We start from the raw sequence: 14,052 nt of genomic DNA on the forward strand, positions 1-14,052 counted from the left end.
CTGCCCCATGCCCCTTCCCTTCCCCCCCTCCACCACACCACTTACCAGCTGCACACAGCTCTCAAGCTGCTGGGCTGTGCTTCTTACCGCCTACGTGCTGCACGCATGCCTGCATGCATGGGCCATTTATCAGCCAAATTATTGGCCATATCAGGCCAATTTCTGATATGGACAGAATTTCTTTATATCAGTGCCGATCCAATATCGGACCGATGTATCGGTGCACCTCTATCCATCTACTAATGACAACTGTCTAACGGGCTCAAAAAAAAGTGGGGAAACACACTCAGAGAAACATCATACAAGAAAGTGAATGGATCCGGAATCCATTCATGTCAACAGAATTATTGTAATCATCTGGAACAGGGCTAACCTAACACAAAGTAGGGCTGGGGACAGTTAGAGGGACAAGGGAATACAAGAATATTCTATCCATTTCCTTTTCTCCCTTCCTACCTTTTTCTTCATCTCTTATTACAACTTTTTCCCTCTCCCCTCCAATATGAATAACTTACATCTGTGTTTTTCCTACATGCATCTCAATGTAGAGGGAAGGTTCGTGCATTTCAGTGATGTTCAAAATTGTCTCAGTAGGAGTTTTAAACTGTGGTATGGTCCCCAAGCAGAAGAAGCCAAAGGGGAGACCAGATGACAAGCTGCCTACTGGCCCTCAGTTGGGAGTTAAGCAAAAAGCACGTTGAGTTGAATGGAGCAAAGCAGCCATTCTGGCAGACAGCATGATTGATAGAGATGCTGAAGACTTACTTGTGCTTGATGGCATGGGAAGGATTAAGATTCTCAACATGTTTATTAAACTGTCTTTTAGCTTTTAATGACACATGCATGCCCACACACACACACTCAGTGTTAAGAAAACAAAGAACAAGAAGAATTGCAAAGTGTACAGTTACACTAAAAATGTGTAAATAAAGTTGAATACTATACCTGTGCACCTGAGTCTTGAAATTCTTTGCAAGCTTCTGGGAATACATCATATGCAATAACAGGATATCCTTGTTTTACCAGGTTTTTGGCCATTGGATTTCCCATGTTACCCAGCCCAATGAATCCAACGGGGGTTTTGGAGGCCATTGCCCTAGAACACACTGATTTCAACACAATTTCAATACATGAATATCTTGGAGAAATGCACCACAAACAAAAACAACAACAACATAGTTTTAAGTGTTATAATTTACACAATAAACTATCACCACATTTTCTGAGATTTACTTGTGGGCACATAGTTACATGCACCTAGCTTTTGGGAAGGTAGAATGATTGGGGGGGGGGGGGATTTTTCCAGACTGTACAGTGCAGGAAGAGAGCCTAATCTTCAGCTCACTCACGCTCCCCTTCCTAATCAGGTATAAGCTGAGGACTGGACAACACAGGAAGATCTAGGATTTTTAAGAGCTAAAAAATAGACATAGGACTATGAAATAGGAGAAAGATCAGGACTAGCTAACAGACAGCAATAATGCTGAACAAAGGATGGCTCATCAGTGCAGCATCAAGATTATTAAAGAGGAAATGGGATCATTAACACCTGCAGAGTGAAGAGCAATTAGTAGGAATTAGGAAGGCTATAATGAGGCATGAAGTCAGTTGACTCCATCAGCACTGCAGGGATAGAAACGCCTCTGCTGCTGCACACAAATCATTTTAAACTTTGAGTAACGCAGAAATCAGATCTGCCCCAACTGCACCCCCCCTTCACTTCCATGCAGCTGCTGGAGGGTGGAGAAGGAAAAGGAGTAACAGTCATCTTATAGCATCTCCATGCTTCTATTCTGTATTCAGCACTATTTTAATTATTGTGGCCAGAAAGAAGTCAGCTTTCTGGTTAAGACAGGCACCCCAATTTGGAAAGGCTAATCTTTGGACAAAAGGTTAGTTTGGCATGCAAGTAAATATTGTACTTATCAAGAGCATCACAGTGTGATCATACTAAGAAACTGTACTGAATTTAGAACACTAGGGACAGTTTGTGACAAAATGAATATGCAAGTGAAATAATACCCAATTAACCAGGGCCTTGGGACTATGGGAGAATCAGTCAGGAAATATATAAAAGCACAGACAACATCTGTGCAAGTTTCTTTCCATTTTGTTACAGTCTCCTCTGCACAAAATGACATGGACAAGAAGCAAGTTCAGATTCCTTGCATATTTCATTCTGTGGCTCCAGGCAGAGCCAGATGACTGTGGCTGTGGCTTTGGGATACAGCAACCAGCCTCAAGAATTCAAACTGAAGGTACAGATACATTTCATACAAGCCTAACCACTACCAAGTAATACCTAGTCACAAATAACCCTGACCAGATTTAAAATCAATAATCTAAAGGTGAAAATTTTCATGATAGTACCAATGTCAAGAGGCATTCAATCTTTTTTATTGCTGCTTGAAAGTTGCCCTTAAACATTATTTGAGCATTCATGTCACCAGAACAATGACTAATAATTACAAAATGATGCAGTCTTCAGAACGAAGCATACAGGAAAACATGACAGAACAGTACACCATGATGTCAGGAACTAATACAGTATTCTATGGTGATTTATGGTATATATGGGAGACATTGTAATTTTAGCATGTATTATTAGTCCTACCTACCTATCAGGTACAAATAAAGAGAAACAGGCAATATATAATCCACAAAAATCCCCTTCCTCATCATTCTGACCTGAAATAATCTTACATCAAGGCTAGGACAAATGCTATTTTTTGTTCTCACTACCAGTTACAGAAGATGTTTCTTCTTTGAAAGCAAAAGAAGCTGACCAGGATAAAGGGGCAACCAAGCAAACAGGGATGAAGATAAGAAAACGATAAATTAACCAGACTCTAGAGTAGATTTTAGAGTACTCCATGTTTAGGTTTTAAGAAATCTCAATACTTAGATAGACTCCCCAGTAGATGGGTAACGCCTGATTAATTATTTTAAAGTATTTCTGATTCTAAGATCCTTCTCAGCCAACAAAAGCGACACCAGATTGTAAATATCATGCTTACTAAAGTAGGTGTTTTGAGAGGACTTCAGTTTAATCCCCAATTTCCATAGCTGCCTATACAAAGAAAAGCTGCACTGTAATTAAAAATAAAATGTACCCCAATAGGTATATCTCCTATTATAATAAAGCAGCAAAATGCTATAAAAAGTGCTAACAGATAGACAACTGCATTTTTCTTTTTTAAAATCTTGTCATTCCTTGGCTTCCCATGAGGGCATCCTCCTCGCTCACCTCCTTCCTCAGTACCTCAGTGTCTCCTTTCCAACTTTCCATGGGATTCAGTTCTTGTTCCCATTCTCTTCACACCTATCTCTGAACAGTCTCATCTGCAAAACACAAATCTAACTACCATCATCTCTGTGTTGATAACCCATAAATCTATTCCAGCCTTGTCTTTGTTTATCCAAATTAAAATTTGGGCCCATCTCTGACATCTGCTAGTGATACCCATTAGCTCAAATTCAGCTCGATTAATACAGAAATCTTCCCATCACTCTGCTGCTCATATCCAGGCTAATTCTTGCCAATTCTTTCTGTATAATATATTAGATATGGCCTTTCCCATGAGGATACACTCACACTGTGTTTCTATCACTGCAACAGCCTTCTATCCTGCATTCCCAGGTGCAATTTTGCCTCATTCACATCTATTGCCGAAGACCATTTTCCCCAATCTATCTCATTGGCCAGGTTGTCATCCTTGTCCTAGAATCCCTCTACTGCTTTCCCTTGCATTCTGCATTATATAAAAGCTACTTGTCTTCACATCCTCATCCCCCCTTCTAAGCTATTATATCTTCTAGTTTTAATTTAGTTACAAAAACATATTGAATTCAACTCAATTATATAATAGCCTTGAAATGAAGCTTTTGTCTATGCATCACTGACATGCTAGGTATATTAGGAAAGTCTGTGAACTTCTGACCTTGCTTTTGTAAAAAAAGGCACTGAAATATTCACTACTTTACAGTACCCATTATCAAAACTCCTGTGAAATTGTAAAAAATAGAATTTTTTTAAAAGCAGATTATTTTTACCACTTATTACTGGTATTTTATACTACTTTAAATAAAGTAGCCTTGCAATCCTTCAACGCAAAGGCCCTGATCCTGCATCTGGGTCTGCCTAGTTGGACCCTCAAATTCAGTGCATAGATATGATTGTAGGATCAAAGTTCTAGTTAAGAAGTAAAAAACTTAAAGGAATGTCCTGGCAAGAATCTCATCATGACAACAGAGGAGCTGGAATTATTTTAGTTGCTGGGCATGAAGATGTCACAGAATAAGCCAAATTAGTTCAAATTCTACCTAGGCACAAGTTCATTATTACAATCAGTACTATTGCATCTGAGCTCACAACAGGAATTTTGGGCCTGTAAAATATAAATGCACTTCAAAACAGACCCTAAACACAATGTCTATGTACAGTGGCGACGCGCAGGGTGTGCACCCCCTGACTGTCTGCACTCACTGCTTAGGCAATGGGTGGGGGAGGTGGGCAGGTGGGAGTGCCAGTTTCCCACCTGCAAGTGCTGGCTGATTGCTGAAGCCGCTCCCAGAAGCGGCCGCAGCTACTCCTGGAAGCGGCCACAGTGATCAGCCGTTGCAGGATTGGTCATGGGGGTACCCCCCAGACAGCAAGATTGGCCATGGGGGACCCCCCGGTTGGCAGGACTTATCACTGGAGGGGACGGGGAGGGGAAAACATGCCCTCCCTTACTGAGATGGCACCAGTCACCCATGTATTCATGACTGGATGACTCCAAGGTGTCACAGCTGGCTCTATTAAATTTTGGAAAGGCTAGTTTTGAGTGTCTACCTAAAATGGACACCTGGGATATTGCTACAATGATACTTAAATTCCTTATAATTTCCAACAGACAAATGCACTGCATTAAATGAGCACTTTAAAACATGGCAAGGCTTCAAACATGTTTTGATTCACTTTTTACCTGGAGACAGTCTATGCCAGCAACTTTCAACCATTTAAAAGCAGGTTCTCTTGTATATTTTGATAATTTAATTACTAAAATAATACACCTTGATTTGTTCAACTGCTAGTGTAGTATCCCAAGATGATGAGGGCAAAAAGCTCCACTGCAATAATGCTGAATACATCCAATTCCTAATGCTTTCAAATGTGTTCTAATTAACAAATACCAGTAAAATGCTTTTGGTATTACTGCAGTAGCTAAGACCCCTTGGTGCTAGCTGCTGTACAAACAGAACAAAAAGACTGCCCTCTCTCAGAAAAAGTTAAGACAAGAGGCTACAGATGGATACAGACAGGGAAACACAAAGATACAATGACACAATATTGATATTATTAGTCAGCTTGATATCAATGGTCTGAGGACTGAACTGTACTGAAGGTATCCTCTGTGGCTTTAGGCAAGTCATTGTGGGGTATATCCACAAAGGCACTGGGTTCCTGTACTAGAATCAACAGTCACCCAAACTTGTTTTAATTGGAAGGGTTGAATGCCTCAGAAATGTCCGCAGGGATCTCCTACTGGCCTGCTTCTACTTGTACATGCTAAACCTAGAAACATGTCAATGAAGCTCTTCTAGGGGCACATCCAGAACCATTATCAAGCATACCAAACACAATAAGGGGATGGATCCCAGAGCAGATTCACCAAAACATTTCCAGGTTTGTTATGGTATGGGTATCCAAGGGTTCCCCTTGAGCATGCCTGCCAGGGAATGAAAAACAGACACAACATGTCATTCTTTTAAAAAAAGCTGGATCAGGAGTCGCTTCAAAAATGCAAACACAAGTGGGGAAAAGGGGTGAAGCTGGGGCCATTTAAACATAAAAGACAAACAGTCCGTCACAGACCTGTGTGCAGAGTACCCCCGGAGCCCCAGTGCTCTTTCTACAAAGCCACCCACTAGAATTTACTCAATTGACTGAATGAACAGACCCCAAAATAATCATACAAAGCAAGTGATACGGGCATAGTTTGCCAGTTGCATGTGGCAATTAAACAAGCCAGTAGGGAACTCTCTGCAAGTAGGCAAAGGAGGTTAACTGGTTGATGGAGCTGCCAGATCTCAAAAATTACTCCATCAGTTGTTTCACTAGTAGGTATTTCAGTCAAATGATGGACATTACAAGCAGTTGCCTAAATCTGAGTTAGAATTAAAGGCAAAGATGCCAAGACTAATATTTATATAAAGAGAGAGAGAATGTGCATGTATGACTTGTTTGTGCGCGCACATAAAGTATGTGCCTTTGACAGAGAGCATAAATTCTGCTGGGTGTCAACCCTACAAACACTTCTCAAAGTCACTGGGATGTTGTATTAAGTACATGCATAAGCATTTGTGAGATTAGTGCTTAATCAAGTAGGGTGAAATCCTGGTCTCGTAAGAGAATAATGGAAAATGTTATCATTTACTTTAAGGGAATAAGGATTTGAACTCACTGACTCTTAGGTATTAAAGCAAATAGATTTGTCAGCCTTAAAACCTGAAGTAGTGTTTGGCAGATCCTCCCCCTTTAGAAAACATATTTCGTTGAATTTATTATAGTAATAATTTCAAGTAATCTAATTTCTAGATCATCTCCTCCCCACATTCATTCACCACTTTCAAGCCGTCATGTTTAAAATAGTGAACAAAATAACACAGCTACTTCAAAGTTGTTTTTTACTGAAATATTTGTGAACCATCTGTGACAGTGATACTTACTGCACATGATACTGCAGTATCAGAACAGGTACTATATATACACATATCATTTTTAAATTTAACTTCATTAGCTTATGAAAAAGCTTATGCTGTTCTGTGTTCTACCTGAAAAACTAAACACTTCGTAAAAGTCACACTTAGTTCTTTAAAATATTTCATAGTTGTGTGTCAGTGGAAGAGAACAGGCTAATTAAAAATACTGCTAAAAATCATTTTAAAATGAAATAAAGGAGTCAAGACACATTTGTTTTCATTGTCTGGGAGATCAAGTTAAAAGGGTATGTTCAGCTCTTTAAAAAGAAGTCCGCTTATTTGAGGGTAAAATAAACTGAATTTACTCTACACTTTTCCAGAGTCTTCATGTCAAATTACACACACACACACACACACACACACACCCCCACGCAGGAGAACAAAACAAACAAACAGAAAACCCCTAATACTCAAAAGAAAGCTAATATATTTGTTCCAATCTATTTCTGTTGTAGAAGTCTTAAGCATTACTTATTACTATAGGCAAAAGCAACTTCAAAAGCCAGTAATATGTTTAAATGCCACATCCCTTTAAAGGGAAAGATAAGAGACAGGGGAAAGGCTGTAAACTTGGGTTCCAGGCCTGCAAACACATATGCCTAGCTAGAAACACATATTCCAACCAACTGCAGAAACAGGCCTATTTCCATGTGCAATGTGAAGCATGTGTGTGCGTGTCTGCATGAACAAGAGAAGGGGTTTTGTTTCAGCTCTGACTAATATACACACACACACACACACACACACACACACACACACACAAAAGCAATATAAACATTGATTATGCTATGAATTATGGAGTGTTTTAAGCCACTAGCTCCACATAAACATCTGTGGCCTGCTTTAAACCTCTACATATACTATTTTAAGCAAACATGTTAAAGCGTTTACTATGCTAAGCTACTTTCAGGCAGATATAAGTATTGATATGAGCCTTGTACAATTTTACAACCCGTATAGTTTTATTAGTGGGTGCAAGGGAAGTGATAATCCTTTCCTGGTCCGAAGCACATCTGTCAGGGTTTTAATAAGCCAACAACAGTTTCATCTGAGGAATTATGAACTTGTTAGGGGAGGGCAGGCAGCCCTTCAAGCAAGCTGATGCAGATCATACAGTCATGAAGTCAAGTAGGCAGGTCCTGTGGATGGGAGTCCCAGTGCGGGGAGGGGGGTGAGGGTGCTGTCACTGCTCTGACAAGCCACTGAGCCTGGGGGGAGGGGTTGCTGGAAGTGTTGGGGAGCAGCAGCACTTTTGGGGCTGGTTTAAGAGAGAGGCCTGGCTTTTGCAATGCGCTGTGACCGTGCACAGCTCAAATGTCATGCCCCCAAAATCCACCCGCCTCCCCCCCCGGCCTGGAGACAGCCGCGTCCTTACCCAGTGTGAGGCTGGCAGCGTGCACAGTCCTGGGCTTGCAGAGCAAGCTGGCGGATCCGCGGAGCATTAAGGCTGCTGCCATGCTCCTTCCCCCCGCTCCACTCGGGTGACCTCCACTTGCACACCGCCGCTCCTCCTCTGCGCGAGCCCCTCGCGCCGCGCTCGCAGCGAGGCAGCAGCAGGAGTGAGGGAGAGTGGCAGCCGGCAAAGCCAACCACAGCTTAGCCCTGGCAGCTCCAGACCAATGAGAGGAGATATCCTCCAGCCCATGACCTGCCGGATCCACCCCCAGCCCCGTGACACGCGGGGCTGTGCCTCTTTTCCTCCCGCCGCCGCGAAAGCAGGGGAAGTGCGGGAGTCGTGTGGGATGAGACCGCGGCTTCAGCCCTGGGTGCTCAGCTGAAGCAGGATTTCCTCTACAACCCCTCGGCACCCTGCTCTCTCTGGGCCACCATTTCCCAGGGAAGCCACCCTGCCAGCTCATCGGGGGTCTTCCTCAGCTCTCCTTTGCTCACCAGGCGCCCAGGCTCAAGCCTTTCCCGTAGCATCTGCTCTGCCTTTGGTACCTGGGGCTCCCACCAGAGGGGAACAGTCCCTGCTGCCCTTTTGCCTCTTAAGCGATGGGTTGTCTGCTCCAGCCAGCTATCTCCACTAGTCACTGTGTGCACCTAATAATTAATGACACAAAAAAGGGGGAAAGCTAGGGCTTCCAACTCTATTCCAGGAGGTTTCTGGAAAGCCAGCATGCCCGTGACACGATGTGGACGTGACCACATGCTTGAATATATCCATTACAGACTACAGTGTGTAGATACTACATCAGGAAGTAAATGCACTTGACTATTACATTTTAAAATCCCACTGGACTACTGTATAAATTGGATTAAACATTTAATAGTCATGGGGAGCTGCTTTATCAGTATAAGGTTTAATTTATGTGAATAAAGAAGAATCCCTTTACTCCTCCTGCACTCAGGATAGGAATAGAGAGCCATTTGGATTGCATCTGAGTTTCAGTTACAAACTAATCTTTGCACCATCTCTACCAAAGAGGGGGTTGAGGACTGGGGTATAGTTTGTGCCAAATGATTCAGATTAGGGATCAGTGACAGGGAACCCTAGCCCTGTTACTAAGAGACAGGGTGGTCCCTTTAAATCCAGAACCTTCCAGTCACGGCTGGCTGGTCAAGTAGGGGTTAAGGCTCAAGCCCTGGAAGCCAGTCAGGTGACAGGAAGAGGAAGGCCCAGACCCTACAAATGGCAAGTGGAGAAGGCCAGAGGGGCAGTGGAGTGGGGGATTTTCAATGATCGTGGTGTTGTGGCTGCAATCTCTTTTGGAAGACTATACCATTCTGTAAGCCATCTGCATGATTGTCTAAAGTAAGCAGGAATGTTGCCTCTCTTGTTTCTGTATTATCACTTTTCCATTATATGGCTATAGAAGCCTATGTTTTGTGTTGGATGTTAAGACCAGTGGTTTGGGTGAGGCTATTTGGGGAAGGAAGAGGCCTTGTTGGGGGCCCACTGCAGTGTGGGGACCCCAGTGCTAGAGAGGGTGCAGTATTCGGGGGTGAGCAGACCCCAGTGCCACAGAGGGTGCAGGAGCCTGAGTGAGGTTTTTTTTTTGTTTTGATTTTTTTTTGTTTGAGAGCTAGAGCCTGGGAGTCAAACCCTGATTAGCCTGTTTTTTGACTGACAGGCCTAGCTAGAGAGAGAAGGGGTAGGCCCACAGCAGCCAAGACTCCAACATAAAGAGGAATTTACAAATACCATCTGTGAGGCTTGGGCTGCAGTGCAGGGGATGAATGGAGCTGCAGATAGCACCCCCTGACATCAGGGCATACAATGGGCAACCTCCAGCTTAATTAACAACAAGGCATGGCAAGTGAGAAAGTGGGTGGTTGGCCCATAACAGGTGGGTGGAGCCACCAGTAGACGGACCCTGAGCAGGCCCCTGTTACAGGATCCTCTAGAACAGTGGTCACCAACCAGTCAATCTCAATGTACTGGTTGACTGATGGAGCCTCTGACTGTTGTTCTCAGTCTGACAGAGGCTCCAAGATCAGGAGTGACAAGATGCATGTAACTGGGCTGAGCCACATCCCTGCCACCGGGGCTGGGCTGCATCAGTGGGATCAGAGCCTGGGCAGCTTGTCCAGTAGGTGGGGGGAGTGAGGAAGAGGGCAGTAGCGGGGCAGGTGGGAGAGGTGGCACGGTAGATCCTGGGGTGCCAAAAAGTGATCTTCACCATAAAAAGGTTGGAGACCACTGCTCTAGAAAGAGAACTATGCAAACTGAGCAGGTTTCAGAGCTGCAAGTCTGCTCATACTTCCTTGCACTCATTGGCTAGGTACAGATGTTATGCTCAAAGCTTATAGAAAGTGCTTTACAGCTGTAACAGAACAGATGTTCATAGCACATGAAGTGCTTTAAAATGGTAGATCCCACTCTAAGTTAACCCTCAATGGATGTGTATTAACCTAAAGTGCTTTCTGTTAGCATGTGTTATTGAATGTCTGTGCCAGATCCCACTGGGGGTTAATTTACAGAGCAATCACTGCCATCCCAGGCTTCATTGTGCAGGGCTGCTCTAGGCTTGGGTAGAGCTGGTTTGTTCTGTCTGAGGGCTGGGCTGGCCCTGCCCCCTTGGCTGCCACTTATCTGAGTCAGTGACAACCTCTGATCCTAGCCCCATGCACACCCTGGCTGGATGGGGGGGCAGGAGGGAGTTTGAGTTTCTGTCCTTGCAGCTGCCCTGGCGCCACAGCACACTGCAGTCTGACAACAGGCTCTTCTGGCAGCCACTGCCATAGCAGCCCAGCCCCCTCCCCTCCCCCCCCAGCTGGCAACTGTCAGCAGCAGCTGGGGGAGAAGGGATCTCCCCCTGCCATGAAGGTCCCCCCACAGCTTCCAGGCTTGGGGGTAGAGGGGTGCCTAGCTGGGTCCCCATAACATGAGGGCTCCCTTTTCCCATCCCTGCTGCAGTTATCAGTGTAGTTTAAAGCTGGAGCAGCTCTGTGCTACATGCTTCTGGTTATAGCTGCCAGGTTGCATGGCAGGAGGGGGAAGCCTCCCTGCTATGGGGGGCGGGGGGGGCTCCCAAAACTTGCTGGCTTGGGGCATGGGGGAGGGCTGGCCTGGGAAGGTGGGGAACACATGCAGCAGGGGGTGGTTTCTGTTCAAGAGTGACCTGGCAGCTGCAGCCAGAAGCTAAAGAGCAGGGCTGTTTGGCTTTTTGCAACACCAGGAACTGCAAGGGGGGGAGGGGAGGAAAGGGAAGAGAGCCCCTCCTGTGCAAGGTCCCCTCCACAGCTTGCCTGCTCAGGGCTCGTGGGGGTCAGCTTGGGTTCACACAGCATGGGGGCTCCCTTCTACCCCACTCCCACCCCCAGTTCCCAACACAGCAGAACATGGGGCACAGCAGCTTTCCTCCAGCTGTTGGCTGTCACTGTCAAGATGGTGAAGCAGGGAAAAGGGAGTCCCCCATCACTAGCCTCCACCTTCCCCACAGACCCCCAGCTTGCTAGTTGGGATCTTTGGTGGGGCCAGGCCAGGTATCCAGGTCTGCACAGCGGTGACGAGGGGGGTCCCTTCCCCCTGGCCCCAGGTCTTGCCACGGGGAAACATGGGGCTGAGCTGCCCCTCCTGCAGCTACTGGCTGCCACTGTTAGGAGGCTTGAGTTGGGGGGAAGGGAACTGAAGTTACTAGCATGAGCATTCTGGTAATATGAGAAGAAAACCAACAACAGCAGAACATATGCGTTTATAGACATTGGAAAAAATAGGTAAATTAAAGGAGGCATTTTTCCCCAAAATGCCCTCTAGTCATGTTTGAACTCTTAGCATTTTATAATAAAGTTAACTCATTTTGTTTAAAATAATATCGCCTTTTAGTACAGTTTGCCTTAATATAAATTAAGGCTTCCTACTTAATTTTATTTTGTATATGTTTCTCATTTCTTTGCCAAGCTAATCGCATTCTTTCCACACAAAGTAAAGAAAAAAAGCTTTGTTAGACTCCAAAATACTTTAAACAAAAGTAAATAACCATGAAGGCTTTCACTGGAGTTGCACCACAGGACAAAAATGTTCTAATCTATTCAGCAATATATCTATATTCATACCTAATAAGATTTTTTTTTAATGAAAAATAAGAGGTTTTCATAACGATTTATATATGATGATTTCTGAAACTGTTCAAGAGTTATAGTACAAATGTATAAATTTAAATATTTATTATTTGTATAGATTAGTGCTACATATTGTAACATTTTGTTTTCCACATGTTAAATATTTGGGTGCGTCTACTATCTGTGTGTATGAAGTAGAAGTATTTTTAAAATAAAACACTTTTTAAAATTAGAGTAGAACTTAAGGGCGTCTCTATATAAAAATTCATTAGAGATTTCAAAATATCTGTAAGTGTTAAATAAGCTTTCCAGAAATCAGTGATTATGCTGTGAACATGTCACAAAGGGGAGCTGTTAACAAGTGTGACTGCCAGTGGTAGGAAGATTGCCAACATTTAATTGGCTTTAAAGTTTCTATTCCATCAATGGAGTATTGTAGCTTACAGGCAATAATACTAGCCTTATGATCTAGGCATAAAACACTTTCAAAATATCTGACAGGATGTAGCACGAAGTAACTATTTTCTTCAACAAAATTGTTAACATGTTTGTTAAGCTTAATGCTTAATAAGTTTAATATTTGTTCTTATATTATTACCCAGATTTACACTCCAATTATAACAACAAACAATAAATACATAGTTTCTATACAGCAGTTTGTATTAGTAGATCTGCAAGTGCTTTAGTAATAGAAGAGAAGTAAATGCATCTTCAGCAAATTACTGGCAGATGAAGGAACAGAATGTAGGATTCCTGACCATCATCCCAGGACTGCTGTATTTACTAGGCCAGGAGTCTTAAATTCCCTAGGGCCCCTTGGCTGGAACTGGACCCATCTCCAGTAGTAGGGTGAGCAATGGCAGTAGGAGGAGCCATGGGGAGTAATACACCTGCTACTTATACCTCCATTGCCAACCCACATCTCCAATACAGCTCCCTATCCTGGAATTCAGCAGCGGGTCCTGCTCTATTTTCCAAGAGCCCCACAGACCATATCTTTGATACCCCTACAGTAAATGATATGGTCTCCCTATATCCAGTGAATAACTAGTAACCATGCCACTTTTTTTTTCTTTGTAAAATACTAATGGATCATTTCTACTGATCCCAAGTGATATATATTAGCTGTGAAGAGGTGCAGAAGCCTCTCTATTTTTCCACCCTCATAATTTATAATGTCATCAAAAACGCTTCAATTTCTAACAGAATAATTAATTCCAGCTCATGTTTATTGACTGTCAGCATCATAAACTAAATTTGTCTCACATTGGTATCTGACAATCTTCTATGTGACCCTTAAGACATCCCATAAGAGCATGGCATGGATGATCAGACATGAGACTAGCAAAGCTTTTAGATTTTATATATAAAATGTTCAAACACATGGAGATCATGAGGAGGCTCAGTTTTTTTTTTGTTTTTTTTTTCAGTATGATTGATGAGGCAGCAGATTTTAAAGCATTAGACAAGTTACTGCACTATAAGCTGATAACATTGCTAGAGTTCTCATAGTGCAGAAAGCATTTGTTTCTGATGAAAGCTATATTTGTCACTAAGTAATGAGTAAAGTCTCAAATATGTTTCATATGAGGTTCTTTTACATAGCCAAAAAAATGATTTTTATCCTTGTCCTTAATATGACATCTACCCTTTAATATGTGGTCAGGGATTTAAGTGTTGATCCGTAAAGATCAAATACAAATAATAGAACAAATACCATTTAATAATAAATAATACAAATATTTTATATTTGTATTTTATGTTCTTGACAACTTTAGTTGCATTAGAACTTAAGAGTTTTTT

At 43.0% G+C, this 14,052-nt stretch overlaps 1 protein-coding gene across 3 annotated transcripts in view; it reads right to left on the reverse strand.

Annotated features, from left to right (window-relative positions):
• The window catches only part of HIBADH (3-hydroxyisobutyrate dehydrogenase), a 126,140-nt gene extending 117,859 nt beyond the window's left edge, over window positions 1-8,281 (reverse strand). For 2 of the 3 annotated variants that reach the window (XR_002101159.1, XM_019535296.1), the window contains exons 1-2: window positions 8,120-8,281; window positions 946-1,106 (exon numbers count right to left, since the gene is read on the reverse strand). Coding sequence is in view for 2 of the 3 variants with exons in the window: in XM_019535296.1 (XP_019390841.1) it covers window positions 946-1,106; window positions 8,120-8,201 (243 nt within the window). In the remaining variant the exon portion in view is untranslated. The remainder of the gene's footprint in view (window positions 1-945; window positions 1,107-8,119) is intronic. The other variant, XM_019535284.1, reaches the window with a different exon arrangement.
• Between the last annotated feature and the right edge of the window lie 5,771 nt (window positions 8,282-14,052).

Source organism: Crocodylus porosus, unplaced genomic scaffold, assembly GCF_001723895.1.
Source record: "Crocodylus porosus isolate Cpor-Errol unplaced genomic scaffold, CroPor_comp1, whole genome shotgun sequence".
Lineage (NCBI taxonomy): Eukaryota > Metazoa > Chordata > Crocodylia > Crocodylidae > Crocodylus > Crocodylus porosus.